Genomic DNA, 24,037 nt, shown 5'->3' with positions numbered 1-24,037 from the left:
GTGGAATTGCCCTAACTTGCATACTGAGGATCCATTTAAGAGAGGCCTGGCATCAGAGCCAAAGCACTGGATAGATTTGCCCTGACTTCCAAACCAATGATCCCTTTAAGAGAGGCCTGGGGTCAGAATCAGAGCGCTGAGGGATTAGCCCTAACTTCCATACCGAAGATCCCTTTAAGAGAGGCATGGGGTCAGTACCAAAGCGCAGAGTAGATTTGCCCTCACTTCCATACCGGGGATCCCTTTAAGAGGGGCCTGGGGTCAGAACCAGAGTGCTTAGTGGAATTGCCCTAACTTCCATACCAATGATCCCTTTAAGAGACCCTGGGGTCAGAACCACAGAGCTGAGTGGAACGGTCCTAACTTCCATACCGGGGATCCCTTTAAGAGGGGCCTGGGGTCAGAACCAGAGTGCTTAGTGGAATTGCCCTAACTTCCATACCAATGATCCCTTTAAGAGACCGTGGGGTCAGAACCACAGAGCTGAGTGGAACGGTCCTAACTTCCATACAGGGGATCCCTTTAAGAGAGGCCTGGGGTCAGAACCAGAGCGCTTAGTGAAATTGCCCTAACTTCCATACCAATGATCCCTTTAAGAGACCCTGGGGTCAGAACCACAGCGCTGAGTGGAATGGTCCTAACTTCCATACTGGGGTTCCCTTTAAGAGAGGCCTGGGGTCAAACCAAAGCACTCGATGGATTTGCCCTGACTTCCATACCAATGATCCCTTTAATAGAAGCCTGGGGTCAGAATCAGAGCGCTGAGGGATTTGCCCTAACTTCCATACCGGAGATCCATTTAAGAGGGAAGATGTGCCTATGGGATGGAGGATCTGTGATGGGTATATTTGGGCACGGGAGGGGGTGGATTCATTTCTATCATGTGCTCTCTGCTCCTTTATGGGGGGAGACAATGGCTGGAAGCTTATGATTACGGGGATGCTAGATTTCTCCCACCTGGTCACTGTCTGCTGAGGTGTTGTCATGGAGTGAGAAAACTGTTGCTCATAGTAACCAATCACAGCTCAGCTTCTTTTAAACAGCTCTGGTGAAATGAAAGATGCTTAGTGATTGGTTGCAAGGAAAACTGTTGCTCATAGCAACCAATCAAAGCTGAACTTCTTTTAAACAGCTCACCAGCTCACTCTCTCCATCTGCGCTGACTGCATTGGTGGAGGAGGGGCTTCTGGCCACTTCCTCCACCAATCAGCGTCTGAAACAGTTGACATGATTACGTAAATTCGTTGCGTCAGCTGTGTACTGTGGAGAGTCGGCGCACAGGAAACACCAAGACAGGAGCATAGAATCATAGAATCATAGAATCGTAGAGTTGGAAGGGACCTCCTGGGCCATCTGGTCCAACCCCCTGCTCAAAGCAGGATTCGCTAAATCATCCCAGTCAGATGTCTGTCCAGCCTCTGTTTGAAGACTTCCATTGAAGCAGAGCACCAGGGAACGGGAACGAGGTGAGTATGTGGCATTCTTTTTTTGGATGGGCATAGGGAGGCTATGGGGGTGTCGTGTAGAACATGGGGATGCTATGAGGGTAATATGCTGCACATGGGGGAGGCTACGGGAGTGTCCTGCTGCACATGGGAAGGCTATGAGGGTGTCGTGCAGTATATACATTCAGTATATGAGGAGGCCGTGGGGGCCTCATGCTGTATATAGGGAGGCTGTGGGGCTCATGCAGTATACGTGTATACATAGATATATAGAAGTCAGTGGCACACATGTAAATATATTACATACATAGAAAAGCTGACAATTCATCTGCCGTGTACTGTAAAATCACTGCAGGAGCCGATAGGATAGAAGAGATGGATTGCATACGGTAAATACTCACAGAACAGATAGATATTGTCACGCTCGCGCCTTGGCTGAATGGCGCGAGCCGGGGGTTGTGGCCCCACTGTGCCACAGACCAGACTACCCTGGAAGGGGCGTGACTGCGACAGCTACCTTGGTCTTCACTGGAGCCTCTGATGGTGAGGTCAGGCTTGTGCGGCAGATAGCTGTCGGGTGCCACTCCAGGGTGGTGTCTGGCTGTGGGGCTGATCCCAATTGGAGACAAGTCACTTGGACAGATGTGACTGACAGGCAGACTGAGACACAGGGCAAGAAGGTACGACAGATACAGGGCAAGCAGGCACGGCTTGGAGACACAGGACAGGCAGGCACGGCTTGGAGACACAGGACAGGCGGGCACGGCTTGAGACACAGGACAGGTGGGCACGGCTTGAGACACAGGACAGGCGGGCACGGCTTGAGACACAGGACAGGCGGGCACGGCTTGAGAAGGAACAGGTAGGGACCTGTTCACACAGCAGGTGCAGGGATGGATGCAGGCAGGAGTGGAATATGAAGGAACGGGTTTGGACCTGTTCACACAGGAGGTGATAGGTATGGATGCAGGCAGGCATGGAATATGAAGGAACAGGTCTGGACCTGTTCACACAGGAGGTGCAGGTGAAGGCAGGAGTGGAGAGAGAAGCTGCAGAAAGAGGTTCTGCAGCGGCAGCAGAAGTGGAGCAAAGCTGAACCACAAGGTCTGTGGAGAGAAGCTGCATCAAGAGGTTCCGCAGCGGCAGCAGGAATGGAGCAAAGCAGAACCACAAGGTCTGTGGAGAGAAGCTGCAGCAAGAGGTTCTGCAGCGGCAGCAGGAGCCGTGCAGACAGAGCTGCTAGAGTGCACAGATAAAGCTGCGAGAGTGCAGATGCACAGACAGGGAGGACACAAGGAAAGACACAGCAAGGAAGGGAGCCACGGACAAGGAGAAAGGGAGACTGATAGACAAAGGTAAGACTGAGTTCAGACAGAGAGGCCGGTACAAAGACACAAGGACCAGGATATTCTGCCTCCTGGCAAGCGGACAGAGAACAGACAAGGCCCTGGGAACAAGGCTCAAGGGCCAGGATATTCAGCCTCCTGGCAGGCAGACAAGGTACAAAGCAAGACTAGGAGTAAACCTCCAGAGAAGGAGATACACAGAACAGGGCCTGGCTTCCTCAGCAGCAAGATACTAACTGAGATTAGACATTGCACAGGCAATGTTTCAGTGGGAGTGGCAAAACTAAATAGTCAAGGGCTCCAGGTGATTGGTCAGGGACAGATTACACAGGTGCACCCTGACTGCATAAGAACCAGAGAGTTCAGGCGCCGCCCCCCTATACACACATAGCCAGGAAACATACAGGAGAGCAGAGGCACAGAGTACGGAACACAGGGCTGGCAACAGACAGAATTCACAGCATGGCTTGAAGCAGAAAGTAAGTTGGTGTGCGGGGGGATGGGAGGCCATGCAGTGATGCCAGCAAGGTTGTTACAGATATACAGATGTATGTGACAAATGCAACTAGTACAGTGTGTGTGTGTGCAGCTTACTGTACATGTATTTAATTAATAAAAGATTATTAAAAAAAAAAAATGGTGTGGGCTCCCAAGCAATTTTCATAACTAGCAGAGGGAAAGTTGACGGCTGGGGGGGCCAATGTTTATAGCCTGGGAAGGGGATAATACCCATGGAGCTTCCCAGGCTATTAATATCAGCTCACAACTGTATAAAAATCCCAAAAAAAGGCTGGTAGTATTAAAGCTCATCCATTATAATATCACATGAACCCAAGAAAAAAAGGACCAGGAGGAGTACATAAAATGTATATAGATTTTATTATTATGCAAAAATTAAAAATAAAAAGAGGATTGTAAATAGATAATTTATGATTACATACATAAGGGAATAAGCAACACCTAGGTACCACACACAAGTTGGGTTAGGTAAAAAAGTGGCAATTTGATGTAAATCACATATACCAATAAAGATAGCCGTAAAAAGTACACAAAAGGTATTAATTTATATGCAAAAAATAATAACCACCAAAAAAAGGGGGCTATACAAAAAATGCAAAAGACAGATATCTCTCAGTAGTCATATAAAGTGCAACAGTGCATTATTTAGTGATCCGAAACACGGACCTACAAAAGTAGACCACAAAAAGGAAGTTATAGTCTGATACCTAATGTGACTACCACCAATAATAGCCAAATTGCCAAGGAGGGTATATGAGACTTAAATAAATGAAATAAAGCCAAAAACCAACCTTACTGTGATGTGGGCTGAAAGACCCCAACGCACGTTTCGCTACTTAGTTTCTTCGGGGGGCGTCAAGAAGAAGAAGCTAAGTAGCGAAACGCGCTTTGGGGTCTTTCAACCCACATCACAGTAAGGTTGGTTTTTGGCTTTATTTATTACATTTATTTAAGTCTCATATACCCTCCTTGGCAATTTGGCTATTATTGGTGGTAGTCACATTAGGTATCAGACTATAAGTTTCTTTTTTGTGGTCTAATAATAATAATAATAATCTTTATTTATATAGCGCCAACATATTCCACAGCGCTTTACAGTTTAACAGTTTGAAAACACAAGTCATAAGTAACAACGTTAACAATACAGTAATTAAAGTAAAATAAGACGACCCTGCTAGTGAGAGCTTACAATCTACAATCTATTTTTGTAGGTCTGTGTTTTGGATCACTAAATAATGCACTGTTGCCCTTTATATGACTACTGAGAGATATTTGTCTTTTGCACTTTTTGTATATCCCCATTTTTTTGGTTATTTTTTGCATATAAATTTAATACCTTTTGTGTACTTTTTACGGCCATCTTTATTGGTATATGTGATTTACATCAAATTGCCACTTTTTCACCTAACCCAACGTGTGTGGTAGCTAGGTGTTGCTGATTCCCTTATGTATGTCATCATAAATTATTTATTTACAATCCTGATTTTATTTTTAATTTTTGTATAATAGTAAAATCTATATACATTTTATGTACTGCTCCTGGTCCATTTTTTCTTGGGTTCATCTCACAACTGTATAATTAGCCTTTACTGGCTATTAAAATGGGGACCCTAAAAAAATATCATAGGGTCCCCCTATAACTAATAACCAGCAAAGGCTATGCCGACAGCTGCAGGCTGATATTAATAGCCTAGGAATGGGCCATGGATACTGGCCTCCCCTGGCAAAAAAACATCAGCTCTCAGCCACCCCAGAAAAGGTGTATCTCTAAGATGCGCAAATTCTGGCACTTAGCTTTGCTCTTCCCACTCGCCCTGTAGCAGTGGCAAGTGGGGTGATAGTTGGGGGGGTTGATGTCACCTTTGTATTGTCAGGTGACATCAAGTCTCAAGTTTATTAATGGAGAGGTGTCAATAAGATGCCCCCATTACTAACCCCATAGTCACATTGTATGAAAATGCAGACACCCAGAAAAAAGTCCTGACAATACAAAAGTGACATCAAAAGTGTGAAAAAACTGAAAATATGTCTTATATTCTAGGTTCTCCAAAGTAGGCACCTTTTGCTTTGATTACTGCTTTGCACATTCTTGGCATTCTCTTGATGAGCTTCAAGAGGTTGTCACCGGAAATGGTTTTATCTTCACAGGTGTGCCCTGTCAGGTTTAATACGTGGGATTTCTTGCCTTATAAATGGGGTTGGGACCATCAGTTGTGTTGTGCTTAAAAGTCTGGTGGATACACAGCTGATAGTCCTACTGAATAGACTGTTAGAATTTGTATTATGGCAAGAAAAAAGCAGCTAAGTAAAGAAAAACGAGTGGCCATCATTACTTTAAGAAATGAAGGTCAGTCAGTCTGAAAAATTAGGAAAACTTTGAAAGTGTCCCCAAGTGCAGTGGCAAAAACCATCAAGTGCTACAAAGAAACTGGCTCACATGAGGACCGCCCCAGAAAAGGAAGAACAAAAGTCACCTCTGTTGCGGAGGATAAGTTTATCCGAGTCACCAGCCTCAGAAATCGCAGGTTAACAGCAGCTCAGGTTAGAGACCAGGTCAATGCCACACGGAGTGCTAGCAGCAGACACATCTCTACAACAACTGTTAAGAGGAGACTTTGTGCAGCAGGCCTTCATGGTAAAATAGCTGCTAGGAAACCACTGCTAAGGACAGGCAACAAGCAGAAGAGACTTGTTTGGGCTAAAGAACACAAGGAATGGACATTAGACCAGTGCAAATCTGTGCTTTGGTCTGATGAGTCCAAATTTGAGATCTTGGGTTCCAACCACCATGTCTTTGTGTGACGCAGAAAAGGTGAACGGATGGACTCTACATGCCTGGTTCCCACCGTGAAGCATGGAGGAGAAGGTGTGATGGTGTGGGGGGTGCTTTGCTGGTGACACTGTTGGGGATTTATTCAAAATTGAAGGCATACTGAACCAGCATGGCTACCACAGCATCTTGCAGCGGCATGCGATTCCATCCGGTTTGCGTTTAGTTGGACCATCATTTATTTTTCAACAGGACAATGACCCCAAACACACCTCCAGGCTGTGTAAGGGCTATTTGACCAAGAAGGAGAGTGATGGGGTACTACGCCAGATGACCTGGCCTCCACAGTCACCAGACCTGAACCCAATCGAGATGGTTTGGGGTGAGCTTGACCGCAGAGTGAAGGCAAAAGGGCCAACAAGTGCTAAGTATCTCTGGGAAATCCTTCAAGACTGTTAGAAGACCATTTCCGCTGACTACCTCTTGAAGCTCATCAAGAGAATGCCAAGAGTGTGCAAAGCAGTAATCAAAGCAAAAGGTGACTACTTTGAAGAACCTAGAATATAAGACATATTTCAGTTGTTTCACACCTTTTTGTTAATTATATAATTCCACATGTGTTAATTCATAGTTTTGATGCCTTCAGAGTGAATCTACAATTTTCATAGTCATGAAAATAAAGAAAACTCTTTGAATGAGAAGGTGTGTCCAAACTTTTGGTCTGTACTATATATATATATATATACATATATTATATATACGTCTGTGTCACTTACATCTATATATCTGTGTGTATATATCTATTCTATCTATTCTGTTCTAACCTGTCAATATTGATTTTACTATACGCGACACATGAATTGCTGGTTTTTCAAAGGACATGGTGCGTAAAAATCGGACAGCACTTACATGGTCTGAGTGCCATGCGTTTTTTTTTTTTTTTTCTCACACCCATAGGATTGCATTGGTGAGTCTCGGCCGAGTCTTGGTGACAATCGCAGCACGCTGCGATTTTACACGCACGCTGAATGCGCCCGATAAAATAAAAGGTGATGTGAGCTGCCCCATAGATTAACACTGGGCCAAGTGCTATGCGATGTGTTCTCGCATAGCTCTCGCCTGAATTCTACGGTAGTGCAACGCCGTCCTTACAGTGAGTATATTACACATTGTTAGAGCTTTTTTTCATGTTTTTTTAAATGTTCCATAAACACTTTTAGCACAAAATCACATTTAACAGTGTGTTCTAGAAAATGATGTACTATCGCAGTATAACATGACTTGAATGCACTTATAAGTTATAACGATAACAAAATGACAGCACTCTGTACTTCCTAGTCCCATATTCTACACAACAGAAATAGCGCCTCAGGTAATCACTGATCACTCTGGTGACTGACGTATGCCAGTGATTGGCTGAAGGGGCATTTCTGGCGTACTGAGGACAGGATCAGGAAGTAAAGACCAGCAGGGTAGGTCCTGGAATGGGACTGGTGGTTTATCAGGGAGGTTTACTGTTCAATAACAGGTCAAGGCATTTCACTGATAATTTATATTGCCCTGACAGCTCTTTAAGGAAAAAAAAATCAAAAGCAATGCTTTACTGGTAAAACTGAATAATATGCTTCCCATAGGATTTGTCAATGGCTGAAAGTGTGAACAGATGTAAGAAAGGATTATATATGTTCTGTAAGACTGATTGCTCTCAGTAAGGGCTTGTGCACATGACTGTATTTTAAGTGCAATCCATCAAAGGGGCAATAGGGATTATACTGACCAAATCTGTGTGTGAAAAATACTTTAGCATGCACACTTTTCCTCTAGAAATCAGATGAGACTCACCCATTCAAAGGTATGGGTGTGATAAAAAAAAATCAGACACTACAATATAGCATCTGATTTTTATGGATAAATTGCAATTCTGTAAGATAAACTGTAAATGGTCTTGTAAGGAATAATAGCTGCTATCATGTCCCACGATTTCAGAATCATACATTATTGTATTATCATTGTATTGTTGCTATGCAATCAGGTTTGACTTTTCAAGTTTGTCCTGTCTCTGTGCCTGTAGCCAAGCTCTGTTGTATATAAGCCCCCCTTCTTCCCCAGTTAGTATTTCAGTCATCACTCCTGGTTCAGACTTGTATTTTTACCTGCAGCCGTTATTGCTACCGCTGTTACTATTGTGCATAATACAAGAATTCAGCCTGATAATAAGCGCCTTCTGGAATCTGCACCCATGCCTCTGCAGTCGAGCTGATGCTATCTGACAAAGTTCTTTTTGGGAGTACTGGTTCAATATACAGACATCCATAGAAATGCTTTTGCAAGAGCCCAACACTTGCAGCCTAGTTATGGAGTCAGAATAGCGAGAAAATTGCCCCACTTTTCTGGATGAAACTTTGAATGATTTTTTTATACGCTTGTGTGGATCTATCGTAACAGAAACAAAATGATAATCTTCTAGATATGCGACCCTTTAGAAGCTAACATTCTCAATAAACAGGAAAACATGCTGATGGTAAAGTAGAATATCTATTGAGTCCTAGTTTGATTACCAGTTGGGATCACGGCGAAACCTTTTCCCTTTCTGTCAAATTAGTTTATGCCTGGTGGAGTTGACCTTCTATAAAACCCACTTTGCGTGCATTATGTGTTATGGTTGACTTGACATTTTATATAACTATATCTTATGTCCTAATTTGCTTCCTTCAAATTCTTAGATGCGGATCCGGCAAGTACCTTATACAGAGAGAGAGGAGAATGGTGTAATGAGCACCAGAAGATCCACAAACGATTAGAGGCTATAGAAGAGGTAATGTTTAGTGACAATTTGGCTCACAACCTCAAGCTGTAATCTATCAAACAAACAATACTGTAAAAGTTGAAATATTATTTCTCTATCGCTTTTTGGGGGGACACAGGAAACCATGGGTGCATGCTGCTGACACTAGGAGGCTGACACTTTGTAAAAAAAAAAAAAGTTAGCTCTTCCCCAGTAGTATATATCCACCAACTGGAACGAAGCTGATCAGTTTTAGCTTAGTGTCAGTAGGAGGCAAACACGGGGCTGCACACAGCCCCGCTTCTACCTTAGATTTGTTGTTTTTTATGACTTGCATCATACTAGTACTGCACATGTTGTGTCTCTTCCTTTGATGTGGGCTCCAGCGCTGATCCCACATCTTTCTCGGCACACATCAGCTGTTTTGAACAGCTGACATGTGCCTCTAACGATCCACCTGTGGCTGTTAACCTGTTAAATGCCGCTGTCAAGCTCTGATGCAGTATTTATCTCGCGTTTACCGGCAGTGAGACAGAAATCTCATCCAATCCATCGGTGACCACATCACGTGATTGCGGGTCACCGATGGGTTGGCATGACAACCAGAGGTCTCCAGCAGACCTCTATGGTTGTTGTCACAGCCAGATTAGTGGAATTTTTTTTCTGTTTTCGAGTACATGATATGGTAAAATCAATGGTGTTGTTCAAAAGTCCAACTCGTCCCACAAAAAACAAGCCCTCACATGGCCATATTGACAGAAAAATAAAAAAGTTATGTCTCTGGGAAAAAGGGGAGAGAAAAACAAAAATGCAAAAACGAAACAGGGCTCCATCATGAAGGGATTAATAATCTCACTTTTTCAGATTCAACTTATGACTACAGGCAACAGAATGGAATTATGTTCTCTTTTCTACCGAACGAGAACACAATGTGGGGTTGCGTCAGTACTGTTGTCTCCCTGGTGCATCCGACAGATGCCCTGAATAAGAATGTTCAGGGCATCCACACAGAGTGACAGGCGGACTGATTATCACTAGAGTTGAGCGAAACGGGTCGAAAAATTTCAAAAGTTGCCGACTTTTGGCAAAGTCGGGTTTCATGAAACGAAATCCGACCCTAGGATGAGGTCGGACACGAGGTCGGCGACTTGCGCGCCAAAGTCGCGTTTCAAAAGTTTGATTTGACTTCTTTTTCAGCCAATCAGGATCCACGGACACTGTGGGCAACGTGATGACATAGGCAGGGGTCACCACCATCTTTCAGAAGGGCATGCAAGTGATTGGCTTGCTTTGGTGGGCGTCACAGGGGTTATAAAAGGGCGTGTACGCCGACCGCCATCTTACTTCTGCCGATCTTAGCATAGGGAGAGGTTGCTGCTGCTGATTCTGTAGGGAGAGCGTTAGGCAGGGAAGAAAAAAAAACTGCTTCTGCTGCTAGCGATTTGGCCTGTACAACACACCAGTCACTGTGTATGCAGTGCAAGGGGAGGCTATATTGTGGTGGATCAGCGGTGTTGGTTGTTAGGCTGCCTTCTAAGGCTTCCTGACAGCTGCATTGCTGTTTACCCACTGCTCTGCAAACTGCTTTTTTTAAAGCAATCCCAATTTTTTTTTTTTTCCTGCTGAAGTACTGAGCGTGCATTTTTTCACACCATACAGCGGTGTACGCTCCTCACACAGTACCGTGTAACAGCTGTTATCACAGCCACAGTGAAGCTATCTGTGTGTCACTCTGTGAGAATAAGTCGAGGACATGTTCCGTTCTTACAGACCTGCACCTACTAGTTTTGTCTAGCTTTCAAACAGTTAAATATATTTGCTGTTTGATCACATTCAAAACTATAGAGAGACAGCGTGTGTCAGTCCGTATACTTAAAAAAAACACGGAGCTTGACAATTTTACGTACACCGGACAGCCGTGTACATGCACGCTCCTCTCAGTACCGTGTAACGGCTGTTATCACGGCCACAGTGAAGCTATCTGTGTGTCACTGTGGAAGGATAAGTGGAGGACTTGTTCCGTTCTTACAGACCTACACTCTAGGGAGATTCCTATTCTGCCCAATTCTACATACACTTTGTAGTTTGTGATACACTAGCCAATTTCTGCCTGTGACATAGCGCTCTGATATTCAGTGGGCCTCACACAATCCAAAAGTGTCCAGTGTCCACTAGTGTGTGTGCAGAAATTCAAAATCTCCCTTATCCTGTAGTCACTTTTTTCACATCTGTGCCATCGAGCCTGTGACATAGCGCTTTGATATTCAGTGGGCCTCACACAATCCATAAGTGTCCAGTGTCCACAAGTGTGTGCAGAAATTCAAAATCTCCCCTGTCCTATAGACACCTTGTACCTTGTTTTACATTACTATATAGTTTGTTGGATTTTGTCTACATTTCTACAAAAAATGAGGAAGGCTGGTGGAAGAGGCCGTGGAATTGGGCAGGGGTTGGCAGCTGGTAATGATGGTGTTGGTGGTGGATCTGATGGTAGTGGCAAGAGCAAAATAGGACCGAATGCAGGAGGTGTTGAGCCTGCGTCATCGTCTGGCTCCATAAGGCTTCGAAGGCTTAGTTTTCTAGGAGTTGGCAAACCGCTTTTAAAGCCAGAGCATCAGGAAAAAGTTTTGTCTTACATTGCTGACTCAGCCTCCAGCTCTATCGCCTCCTCTTCTGAAGTTGTAAAAAGTAAAAGCACTGAGTCGTCATTGGAGGCTCATGTTCATGAACCACACCTTTCCTTGTGTCCTTCACCCCAACCAAGATTGAAGGATGACGCAGGCCATACTACTGATTACTCCATGGAGCTGTTTTCACATACCATGCCTGGATTATCAAGTGAAATGGTGAATTACCCAGGCCAAGATGAATCTGACATGGAGTGCACTGATGCACAGCCGCTGATAGATGATTCTGCTGGTACATTCACTCAGAGCACTACATTGTCCTCGCAGTGTACAGAGCCAGATTCTGACCCTGATGAGACTCAGGTGCCCCTTCCCGCACACTATACCACCTTACACGGTGACACAGAGGAAGGTGCACATGACATTGAAGAGGAGGTGATGGATGACCCAGTTGTTGACCCAGATTGGCATCCATTGGGGGAAGAGGGTGCTGCTTCCAATAGCTCAGATGAGGAGCATCCACAGCAGACATCGACATCGCAACAGCTGTTATCTGGCAGGCCCGGAGCACTCCAAAGACAGGTTCCAAAAATCAAAAGAGTTGCTGGACAGCTTGTCCAGAGGGTCAAAAGATCACAGCGTGCTAGGCCGCAAAATGTCTGCCAAAGTAGGAAGAGTGCAGTGTGGCATTTTTTGAACAAAATCCTCATGATCAGGCCAAGGTTATCTGTAAGAAGTGCGCAAAGACCTTTAGCCGAGGGAAAAATCTGAAAAATTTGAATACCAGTTGCATGCTTAGACATTTAACCAGCATGCACTTGCAAGCGTGGACACAACACCAAACCTCAAGTGCCACATGTGCAACTGATCACAAAGAAGGTAGTCAGCAACGCTACATTGTTTCCCCCACTGTAAGCCCACCGGTTAGCACAGCAGCAAATGTTGAGGTGTCGTTGCAAGGCCACAGCAGTCAGGGAATCCCACTGTTATATCAATGAAATACTGAATCTAGGCCATCAAAAAGAACACCAACTCCATCACCATCATCCACCCTCTCTCAGTCCGCCCTGTCCACCGCTACTTCCACCATATGCAGCTCTCAAGTCCAGCTCACCCTCCCAGACACTATGAGTAGGTCAAGAAAGTACTCAGTCTCTCATCCGCGTACACTGGGTTTGAACGCCCACATTGCCAAACTAATCTCGTTTGAGATGATGCCCTATCGGTTGGTGGAAAGCGCAGCTTTCCGCGAACTCATGGCCTATGCAGTACCACGCTATGACCTACCCAGTCGCCACTTCTTCTCTCGCAAAGCCATCCCAGCCCTCCACCATCATGTAAAAGACCGCATTGTCCATGCACTCAAGCAGTCAGTGAGTGGAAAGGTGCACCTCACAACTGATGCATGGTCCAGTCGGCATGGCCAGGGCCGTTACGTGTCCATCACTGCGCACTGGGTTAATGTGGTGGATGCAGGGTCCACAGGGGACAGCGGTGGTGGGACAGTGCTGCCTAGCCCACGGTATAGGAAACAGTTGGCTGTAGGCGTTCGACCCTCCTCCTCCTCCTCCAGAAGCGAAAGCCCGTCCACAGAGCGCAGTCATACGAGCACTCCATCTGCAGCTGCCACTGTTGCACACGAGGTGTCCCCCTATCGAGCAGCTAGTGGAAAGCGTCAGCAGGCTGTGTTGCAGATGATGTGTTTGGGCGACAGACACACCGCCGAGGTGCTGGCCGAGTACTTGAAGCGACAAACTGAGTCATGGCTGGGCAGTGTACATCTTGAGGCAGGCAAGGTAGTTAGTGATAACGGCTGTAATTTTGTGGCAGCCATAGCCCTTTCAAAACTCAGCCACATACCTTGCTTGGCTCACACCTTGAACCTGGTGGTGCAGTGCTTCCTCAATAATTATCCGGAGTTAACAGCCCTGCTCCAGAAGTTGCGAAGACTGTGCGCGCACATCCGCCGGTCGCCTGTACACTCCGTTCGTATGCAGAAGCTGCAGCGATTGCTCCACCTTCCCAACCACCGCCTCATTATCGACATTGCAACAAGGTGGAACTCCACCCTGTACATGGTGGAGCGGCTGTGCGAGCAGAGGCAGGCCATAATGCATTTGTGGGAGGATACACGGCCAGGCACTTTGAGAGCAGACATGGAGTTGACAGGTGTGCAGTGGTCGAAGCTGAAAGACCTTTGTAAAGTTCTTCAGTGTTTTGAGGAATGCACACGGCTGGTAAGCGCAGACGACGCCATCCTAAGCATGAGCATCCCACTTATGCGTCTGCTCATGCAAACTTTGACGCACCTTAAGGAGCAGGCGTCTGCAGCCAATGTTGACGAGGAGGGAATCCTTGATGACATTCAGCCATTGTCTGCTCAGGGACCTCTCCTGGACGAGGTGGAGGAAGAAGAGGAGGAGGAGGATGATGATGGGGATGATTACTTAGGGGAGGAGGATGCATCTCGTGGGGCAAGTGAAAATGTTGGCGTGGCAAGGTATGGTACAGGGTTTGTGCGTGACTGGAGGGATGTGGATTTGCCAGAAAGTGCTCCTCCAACCAGCACTCGCAGTGCATCATTGACACCGGGAACATTGGCCCACATGTCAGATTATGCCTTGCAGATCCTAAAAAGGGACCCCCGCATTGCCAAAATGATGAACGATGACGACTACTGGTTGGCCAGCATCCTGGATCCACGCTATAAAGGCAAATTACAAAACATCATGCCACAGGAGAACCTTGACCTAATATTGGCTAATAAACAAGCAACTCTGGTAAATCGGTTGCTTGAGGCATTCCCAGCACACAGCAGCGGTGATTGTTCTCACACGAGCCGTACGGGACGGGGGCAGCTTGGCAGATGTGTTCATGGTGCACACAGCAGAAGTGGCGTTGGAGACAGGGGTTTCATGACAATGTTGTGGACTGATTTTTCAAGTACCGCTCACACAACTGGTAATACTGCATCGATGGAAAGTGACAGGAGACAGCAGTTGTCAACTATGGTTACAAACTACTTTTCCTCCCATATCGATGTTCTCCCACACAGGTCATTCCCCTTTGACTATTGGGCCGCTAAACTGGACACCTGGCCTGAATTGGCACAATATGCCTTACAGGAGCTCGCTTGCCCAGCTGCAAGTGTGCTATCGGAAAGAGTCTTCAGTGCAGCTGGATCAATCCTGACAGAAAAAAGGACCCGTCTGTCAACCCAAAATGTGGATGATCTAACCTTCATTAAAATGAACCATGCATGGGTTTCCAAGGATTTTGTCCCACCTTCCCCTGATGACACATAGGGTGACAGAAAAATGGCTTGCTTTGGTCCACCTCTTCCTGGGACTTGACCTATTTCGCCTTTTGCATCAGCTGAATGTCCAACATCAACATATGCCACTTTCTAAAACTCCCTAACTGTGCTGCCTCCCCCCCCATGGCCGGGGTCACCACCTAGCGCACGACACCGTGCGAGTGCCGTTGCCCTGTACAGGTGGGTAGGCCGACTCTTGGGCGCGGGCACTGGCACAGGGTCCCTCATAGTGCAATCAAGTGTCTCTGACGGTGGTGGTGCACACCCGCCGTCAGACACACCGCCGTACTATGAGGGGCCCAGTGCCAGTACCGACGCCCACGAGTGGGCCCCCCTTGCTTGGGCAGGGCCCCAGCATTTGCAATCTTTACCTCTCCCTGCTCCTCCGCTGTGTAGTCTGGGCCGTCAAATCCATACTGTGCCTGACACCGTCTGAGCCTGCCTCCTGTTGTATAGACATATATTTTGAATGTGTACGCTATCCATACATGTTATCCGGGGATACGGTACCCTTTCTCACCTTTGTGCAATCCATACTGGGCCTAACACCGTCTGAGCCTGCCTCCTGATGTATAGACATATATTTTGAATGTGTACGCTATCAATACATGTTATCCGGGGATACGGTACCCTTTCTCACCTTTGTGCAATCACGTGTAATCCATACTGGGCGTGAGAACGGCTGGCGAGCTGTTAAGCAACCTACAGCACCTGTGGTTTGCACACGTAAGTTTTTCATTTTTTCAGGAATGACGGTTAGGCCTAATTCCGGAACTGCGGTTGACCTGCACTTACTGGGAAATCATCGTTCACGGGTAATAATTGTAATCAGTGATCCCCATCACTAACGTTGTTCAGCGGGTTATCTGCACCTGTAAGCGACAAACGCTGGCCTTTTCAGTGTAGCGCACATGCAGCCACGGACATGTAAGGGCATGACACACCAGTTATTGGCCAATCTCATGTGCCAGAGCCTCACGTGTCCCTCTAGTAAGCCGGACTCGGAATTAAGCTTGCAATGTGTGCATCTGTTCTGTAGCTGGCATGGTTGAGGTTTCCCAGGTGGAGTTGAATTTAACCGTAGGCTCCACTCCTGGTGGTGCCCTTCTGGACATTCCTTTAAGGTTCAGCTTTGCAACCATACTGCCCACGTAAAACAAACACTTTGCCTTCATGAACGCTCTTTGGAGGGTCATGACACGTGGGAATAACGCCGCCCAATCAGTTAACCTGCTAGAGAGATCCTTCGTTGCTCCCAAGCATGACATCACACTCCCTAGGAGGAAGGTAATGCCACTGTGGCGACCGTACTCCTGGGGGCGACACAAGTGCACTGATGCCCAGCCACTGCTCGATGAAACTGCTGGTACATTGACCCAGACCACTACATTCCCCTCGCAAGCTACACGGCCTGAATCTGACCCTGATGAAACTCAGGTTACCCTTCCCATATACAGTTCCATCTTACACGGTGACAAAGAGGAAGCTGCAGATGAAAGTGCAGGTTCGGCCCACCCGCCATCAGACACACCACCGTACTATCAGGGGCCCTGTGCCAGTGCCGTCGCCAACGAGTGGGCCCCCCCTGCTTGCTCAGGATCACAGCACTTGCAAGGTTGAAATACTGTGCAGTGAGATGGAAGATGGGGACGACGAGGAGTCCAGACTAGTACAGGGATTCCCTAGCGAGGAGACTTATTTGATTGTTTTCAATGTTGGGATAGCAATTTTTGGGGAGCACTATACTCTGGAGAATGATAGATAGGGCCCACAATACACTGGAACATTCCAAAGGTGGACATCAGACACTGGAGCAGCATTTACAGGGCCCATTATGTTTGGAGCATTATTTGGGCCCATAAGACAGTGGAGCTTCATCCATGGGGACCAACATATACTGTAGCATTATGTGGAGCTCATCATATACTGTTTCAAACATTATATGGGACCAATGATTCTGTATGGAGAAATAGATGGGCCTCGTCATGAGATGTAAAAAGTGAAGTATTTTTCATTGCACTATACCGCTATTTCTCTGCCGTATCGGAGCATGATGAGTTGTGGTATGTGTTAAAGGGGCGCTCTTTCGCCCAAGGTTGACAAGCTTAAGTAAGAAGAATTGATGCTTTTGGCATTCAAATGGGCACTGTAGGTGTTTCCTGTCCTCCTCACTGCCGACTTTTATTCCCCATTGACTTACATTGGGTTTCATGTTTCGGGACGACCCCGACTTTCCCTATAATCGGCCGATCTTGCTCGACCCGACTTTTGGAAAAGTCGGGTTTCACGAAACGAAACTCGACCCTAAAAAACCAAAAGTCGCTCAACTCTAATTATCACCATCACCCCCGACCTGTTCGCCCCCCCCAGAGCCAGACATGTAAGGAGGGAAGACGGACACATTACCGGTCACAGACCTGATGACAGCCCGATGATCTGCGTCCAGCCGCCCAATGGTTTTTACCCAGGTCCTTGACGTCCGTCTTCTATCCTTGGCCTGCGATGAAGGATACGGGATCTTCAGGACCAACCAGGCAGTAAGGGGGCTCCTTAAAAAATATATTATGCTCCAACTCCCAGCTCCACAAAAAATAATAATGATAGAAAATTCCCTTTTTCACATAATAGCGATCCCCGAGGGATGGAGGGCATAATCTGTCTGTCTCGCATCTACCACACTCCCCTGCACTCTTCCATGACCTTTATTGCTAAATTTAGCTCCCGACTCATTTCTAGGTCTTCTCCGCAGGCTGGACAATGCCCCCTTCCGCCCGACCAATCACGCGCAGCGGCTCATCGCATGGCCTTGCCCACTGCTCTCAGCCAATCAGAACATCCCTGTCTCCCAGTGTGTGGGAGTCCTGCACGCTTTTTCTCGGCACCACCTCCCTCTCCTGTCAGACGCGCGGTTATCTAGTGTGTACTTTTCCTGGCTCCACCCCTCCTATCTGGCGCCACCTCCACTTGCAGATTCTCAGTTCCACAACGGCCGCTCTCAAGAGAATAGCATCCACAGGGTTCCTTCATGGCCGACTCAGCGCTACAGGAATCAGGATCCAGGGACTGAGTAATCTATGGCACCGGGGAGCAACTCTCTTTCCTTGCATAGCTCACATAGGCACATTCTTTGTCACTCTATGCCTAAACCAAGGGAGTCTCACTCCCATCCTACTCCTAGTGTCCTACATTTCCACCTGTTATAAAAAGTTCCCATCTAGTCAGACGTTGTCCCTCTGCCCAAATTGCAAGTCATCTAGCATGCATTCCCTCTAACAGCCCCCCACTGCCCGAAACGAGAGTGTGTCTTCCCCTGAGTAGGCTGCATCTCTCTCCCAGTCAGTAGCTGACTTTACCAAGGTATCCCAAACCATGGTTTCCGTCTTAGAATGATTATCTAGCCCTGCCTCTGCCACAAGACCCCTGTTTGCTCCCTCAGACCCCACTGCCCCCCAAACCCAAAAGGTTACACCAGGCAGGAGATCCATGGGTCCTAAAAATTGTGCCCGCACTAGCTAATGCTCTAGCTCATCACCATCCTCTCCATCCTCCAGGATCCCATATTTTTCCCCTTCCCCCCTCTCCAATACCACGGCTGTGCAGGAGTTAGACCCCCAGTTTGAGTCAGATGCTGATCTAAACTCAGAACAGATCTCCATATTGAGGGACATTTTAACTGTTAATCAACCCTTAACATAGAATCCAGAGATATCTTCCTCTGAGCAGACTGTATCATTCAGAAAGAAGTGCTTTCCACGAACATTCACCATCCAAAAGGAATTCACAGGAACCTTTACTAAGGAATGGGAACACCAATATAACTGAGAAGACAATCTTTGTATCCTTTTCCATCTAACCTGCTTCAAAAATGTGTCTCCCTCAGTGAACACCTTGGTCTCCCGGCTCTTCAATAGCACCATAATCCCTCTCTGATGCAGCCTCCCTAGAGGAGCTCTCTGACAGACACACCTATGCCATCACCAAATCAGACTTCGAGTCCCTCTGCCTGTCCTTTGCAGTGACATGGGTACCCAAGTCAGTTTTGACCTGGACAAAATTCCTCCGCCAGGGTATCTTGTCGGCCGCCCCCCCCTTTCGAGGTGGTGGACCTAGTAGACCAAATCGGTCGCATAAGGAAGTATCTCCTGACAACCTCTCTCGACGAAGCCGCTTGCTCCTCCTTGGCAGCCAGCAACATCGTCACCATTCACATAGTCTTATGGTTGAAGACATGGCACGAAGACACAGCTTCCAAAAGGGTTCCTCACCAGCCTCCACTTGCAGAATTCACATCTTTTCACTGAAAAATTAAATAATTACACCATGGGGTTAAGAGTACTTTACTCCCTCAACAGAGGCGAAATTCCCGCCTCTCAAAAATTGCACAGTGCAGTTTTGTTCCGTTTGGAGAATCTAAGGCCAAACGGAAAATCCAAAATCTCCAGCCCGTCAAGATAGGAAAAGGCCTTTCCTTCAAGCGGCACCCACCAGCGCTGACCTTCCAGACCAAGATCCAACAGATTTTCCTCAACATAATGGGCCGCTCCCACCTGGGAAGCCTCTCAGGGTGGGCGGACGTTTCCTTCAATTCCGGAACGAGTGTCTCTCAGTGGTCGAGCCTGGGTTCGAGAGGTTGTTTCTTATGGTTACAAAATAAAATTTTCAACACTTCCTCATTTTCATTTTTCGAGTCCCGTCCACCAAAGAACTCTTTCCTCATTCCTGTGTTTTTCAAGGCTATCAGCTCGCTCTCCAAGACAGGGGTCATCTTCTCTGTTGCCCTACCAGAATGCTTTTTTATTCAAACCTGTTTGTGGTTGCAAAGAAGAATAGCTCCGTTTGTCCCATTCTGGATCTCAAGCAATTGAACAGACATTTTTTGCTACGTCACTCCAGAGTGAAGTTCCTGTGATAGGCTCCATGGAAGCCGAGGAATTTCTATTGACATTCAAAATGCCTATCTACACATACCCCATTTTTCCCCTAACTAGATATTTCTTTGGTTCTCAGTACAGGAATCCAACTTTCAATTCACGATGCTGCCATTCTGCCTAGCCATCGCACCCAGGGTTTTCAGAAAGATAGTAGGGACGATTATATCAATTCTTAGGATCAAAGGCATTCTCGTCACCCCTTATTTAGATAACATTCTCATCAAGACTGGGTCCTCCTCAGCATGTCATTAGAGTCTACAGATCACACTGAACATCATCTCCGGTTTAGGCTGGATTATCAACATCCCAAAGTCGTCTCTGATACCAGTCCAACATATTGTTTTTCTAGGAATGCTGTTCGACACCGCATGATCAAGAGTTTTTCTGCTCAGAGAAAAGTACTCAGCACTATCATGCAGTATTTGCTACCTCAGAGGCACATCTCCTCACTCTCTCCGCTTTGTATGAGTGTCCTAGGCAGGATGGTTGTGTCAATGGAAGCAGTTCCATTCACTCAGTTCTAATCACGTCCTCTTCAACTTTTTCTTTTCTCAAGATGATCTTTTCCTCTATTAAGATGGAATAAGTCCCTAGAATGGTGGACAAGATCTCACCTAGTCGATCGCGGGAAATCGATCCTACCACTACGTTGGAAGACCATGACAACGGATGCCAGTCTATTCGGTTGAGGAGCGGCTTTTCAAAACTCAACAGTCCAGGGTCGATGGATCACCCAGTAATCATCTCTTCCCATCAACATTCTGGAGCTCAGGGCAATTTTTCTTGCTCCATTTCACTGGCAGAATTTTCTCCCCAACCACCTGATTTTGGATCCAAACCGACAATGCAATGGTGACATACATAAACCACCAAGGAGGAACTCAAAGTCAAGCAGTATTGTCAGAAGAAACGAGGATTCTATTGTGGGCCGAGCCAATAATCTCAGTAGTACATATACCAGGAGTTGACAACTGTGCCACCGATTTTCTCAGCTGAGAAGGTCTTGCCGAGAAGCGGGGGTGCCATTTATCTATTTAGATATAGATCTAGATATATAACTATATATATATATTAGTGCCACTCTCCACTGCTAGGCAGGAATAAAGGTCAGGAATTATATCTACAGGGTTGACCTAGAGTGCACTCCTTTATGTGTGGTCTGTGTCTTTTCATTGTTGTTAATACTTTTCAATCATTGTCATTAAAAGTTAGATTTTATTCTCTTTATATTTGGGTTCTTCATGTATCCTGTCTCTCAGTTCTCTCAAGAGGCAGGTGTCTGCCCTTTCCATATGCTTTCAAGATAAACTAGTATCTTTCCTGCAGATCAAGAGCTTCCTTCAAGGAGTTGCACAGTTCATTACGATTAATCGACCTCCGGTAGAACCTTGAGACCACAATTTAGTGCTCAATATCCTTCAGTAGTCACCATTGAAACCAATATGAGAAATTTCCCTTTCCTTCCTTTCCTGGAAGGTTGCTTTCCTGGTCATTATCACTTCTGTCAGACAAAACTCTGAATTCATCTCTCTCTCTTGTCATTCCCCTTATCTAGTACAACCCCTGGCAAAAATTATATAATCAACGGCCTTGGAGGATGTTCATTCAGTTTAATTTTGTAGAAAAAAAAGCAGATCACAGACATGGCACAAAGCTAAAGTCATTTCAAATGGCAACTTTCTGGCTTTAAGAAACACTAAAAGAAATCAAGAACAAAAAATGTGGTAGTCGGTAATGGTTACTTTTTTTAAACCAAGCATAGGGGAAAAAATTATGGAGTCACTCAATTCTGAGGAAAAAAATTATGGAATCACCCTGTAAATTTATTCCCAAAACTAACACCTGCATCAAATTAGATCTGCTCGTTAGTCTTCATCTAAAAAGGAGTGATCACACCTTGGAGAGCTGTTGCACCAAGTGGATTGACATGAATCATGGCTCCAACACGAGAGATGTCAATTGAAAAAAGGACAGGATTATCAAACTCTAAGAGGGTAAATCATCGCGCAATGTTGCAAAATATGTTGGTTGTTCACAGTCAGTTGTGTCTAAAATCTGGACCAAATACAAACAACAATGTCCACCAGGACAAGGTAGTTTTACATCTGATCATTCTTTCCCCCTTAGTCTCCATAACAGCACCCATCAAACTTGCAGACTCGCTCTTCATAATTCCAGAAGGTCCTCCAAAAGGCTTGGCTGCTTCTAGGTCTACCATTGCCCGCTGGGTTTGTTTTGCCATTCTGGAAGCCTGCAGACTAAGGGACAGTACGCATCTACTTGGGGTCACCTAGCACTCCACTTGAGCAGTGGGGGCTTCCTGGGCCATCTGCCATCAGGCATCAGCGGTACAGATTTGCAAGGCCGCTACATGGTGTTCCATTCATACTTTTGCCAAGTACTACAGGGTTCACACCTATGCCTCGTTGTATGCGAACCACAGTCAAAAAGGTCCTGCAAGCCGCAGTGGCTGATATGATTTGAGGAGTCTACTTTTTTACCCACCCTTGGGACTGCTTGTGGATATCCCATGGTTTACAGTGTCCTAGAATAAAGTGATAGAGAAATGAAGATTTTGGGTACCTACCATAAAATCTTTTTCTCTGAGCCTTTATTGGGGGACCCCGCACCCACCCATGTTTATTGTTGGTTATGTTATGATTGTTGTATTCTTGTTGCATCTCCTACTTTCTCACTTTCATTTACTTCGTGCCAGTTGGTGGGTTATATACTGCTGCGGAGGAGCTAACTTTTTTGCATACTGTCAGCCTCCTAGTGGCAGCAGCATACGTCTATGGTTTCCTATGTCCCCAATGAAGGCTCCGAGAGATTTTATGGTAGGTACCAAAAATCTTCATCTTGCTGATAGAGCACAGTGTATAAAAACTAGTGGCTAGCATTCCACTTGCGCAACGCAGTGTGCACTACATTGACAGTGTGGGTTACATTTATATCAGATAATTGAAGGGCCCTAACATGACTACCCAAGACTATATTACATGCCTTCACAATTTACCATTCTTTAGCTCCAGTGGGGGAGATTGATCAATACTGTTATAGAGTGCATACAGTTAGGAGTCCGTGAAAATGTGCCACGTTTATCAGAATGATCCTTTTCTAGATATCTCGTCCACCACAAGCATTAAAATCTCATGAATTTCTTTACAAAAAAAAGGATTATTAAAATGCTCCAATTTTAATAGACACTTTGAAAACAAACTGTAGAGGTAAATGTAAAGAATCCAAAATGGGAAAATCTTAGTTGCTAAATATTTTCTGAAGTAAACACTGCTATGATACTGGAATGTAACCATTAAATAGAAGCTAACATTTGATATGCACATAGCACCCTCTTGTGTATCCAAAAGAAAAAAAAAACTCCTCCAGCCGAAAATCCAGGTAAACAATGGAACTTTATTCCAGTGCGATTAAAAAATGAATGACATATTCAATTTCATCCAGCAATGTAATGTAAATTTCCTATGCGTTTCTGACTGTTAGGGTGTGTGCACACGCTGCAGATTTTTTCTGCAGAAAAATCTGCATCGTTTGGCAGAAACCGCAGGGTAAAACGAGAGAGAGACTTTTCTATGTTTGTTGTTCCCTGAATGAAAACTGCAGCGAATCTGCGTGGAATTTTCAGCAGCATGTGCACAGCAGATTAGGTTTTCCATAGGTTTACATGGTACTGTAAGCCGCATGGAAAACTGCTGCGGATCCGCAGGACCAAAAATGCTGCGGATCTGCAGCAAAAACCGCAACGTGTGCACACACCCTAAACCACTCCTTGATCATGGATAACTGAAGTACAGATTCTATTTAAATAGGTAGAAAAGGGTTGGTAAGGGAGATCACCCTCTTGTCTATGCCTGAATCTATCATCTACTTGATGTTCACTACTGATGTATAAAAATGCTGTACTGTATGTACGTTGGACGATATAAGGTTAATAATAAGCTTTATTTTTTTATATAGCGCTAAAGATTATACCATTAAGGCCAGTTTCATGCATCAGTTTTAGGGTGGTTTCACATTAGCGTTGAAGGCCGCAGCGTCGGACTGCGCACGGCTGCCGATAAGCCCCGCCCCTGCCGCGCCTCCTCCGGTAGCTCCGCCTATCGCCGCACACATCAAATCATCAAATCGTCGCACCCGCATACAAGGCATGCCCCTGTGTACCCAATGATAGGTACGCAGGGAAACGCTAGACGCATACAGCGGTAGGCGGAGCGTGGACGGAGCTTCACGGAGGAAGTAAGCAGCAAGTGTGAAACCAGCCTTAGCCATACTACATATGC

General features: G+C 45.9%; 1 protein-coding gene across 1 annotated transcript in view; it reads left to right on the top strand.

Moving 5' to 3' along the window:
- PLAC9 (placenta associated 9) overlaps positions 1–24,037 on the top strand; it is a 58,276-nt gene that overhangs the window by 17,525 nt on the left and 16,714 nt on the right. The window contains exon 2 of the mRNA XM_073574770.1: positions 8,804–8,895. Within this exon, the coding sequence (XP_073430871.1) occupies positions 8,804–8,895 (92 nt within the window). The remainder of the gene's footprint in view (positions 1–8,803; positions 8,896–24,037) is intronic.

Source organism: Dendrobates tinctorius, unplaced genomic scaffold (genome assembly GCF_039654945.1).
Source record: "Dendrobates tinctorius isolate UK_male_01 unplaced genomic scaffold, ASM3965494v1 ptg000040l, whole genome shotgun sequence".
Lineage (NCBI taxonomy): Eukaryota > Metazoa > Chordata > Amphibia > Anura > Dendrobatidae > Dendrobates > Dendrobates tinctorius.
Note: the sequence above shows the minus strand (reverse complement) of the source record. Positions and strands in the feature narration are given on the sequence as shown.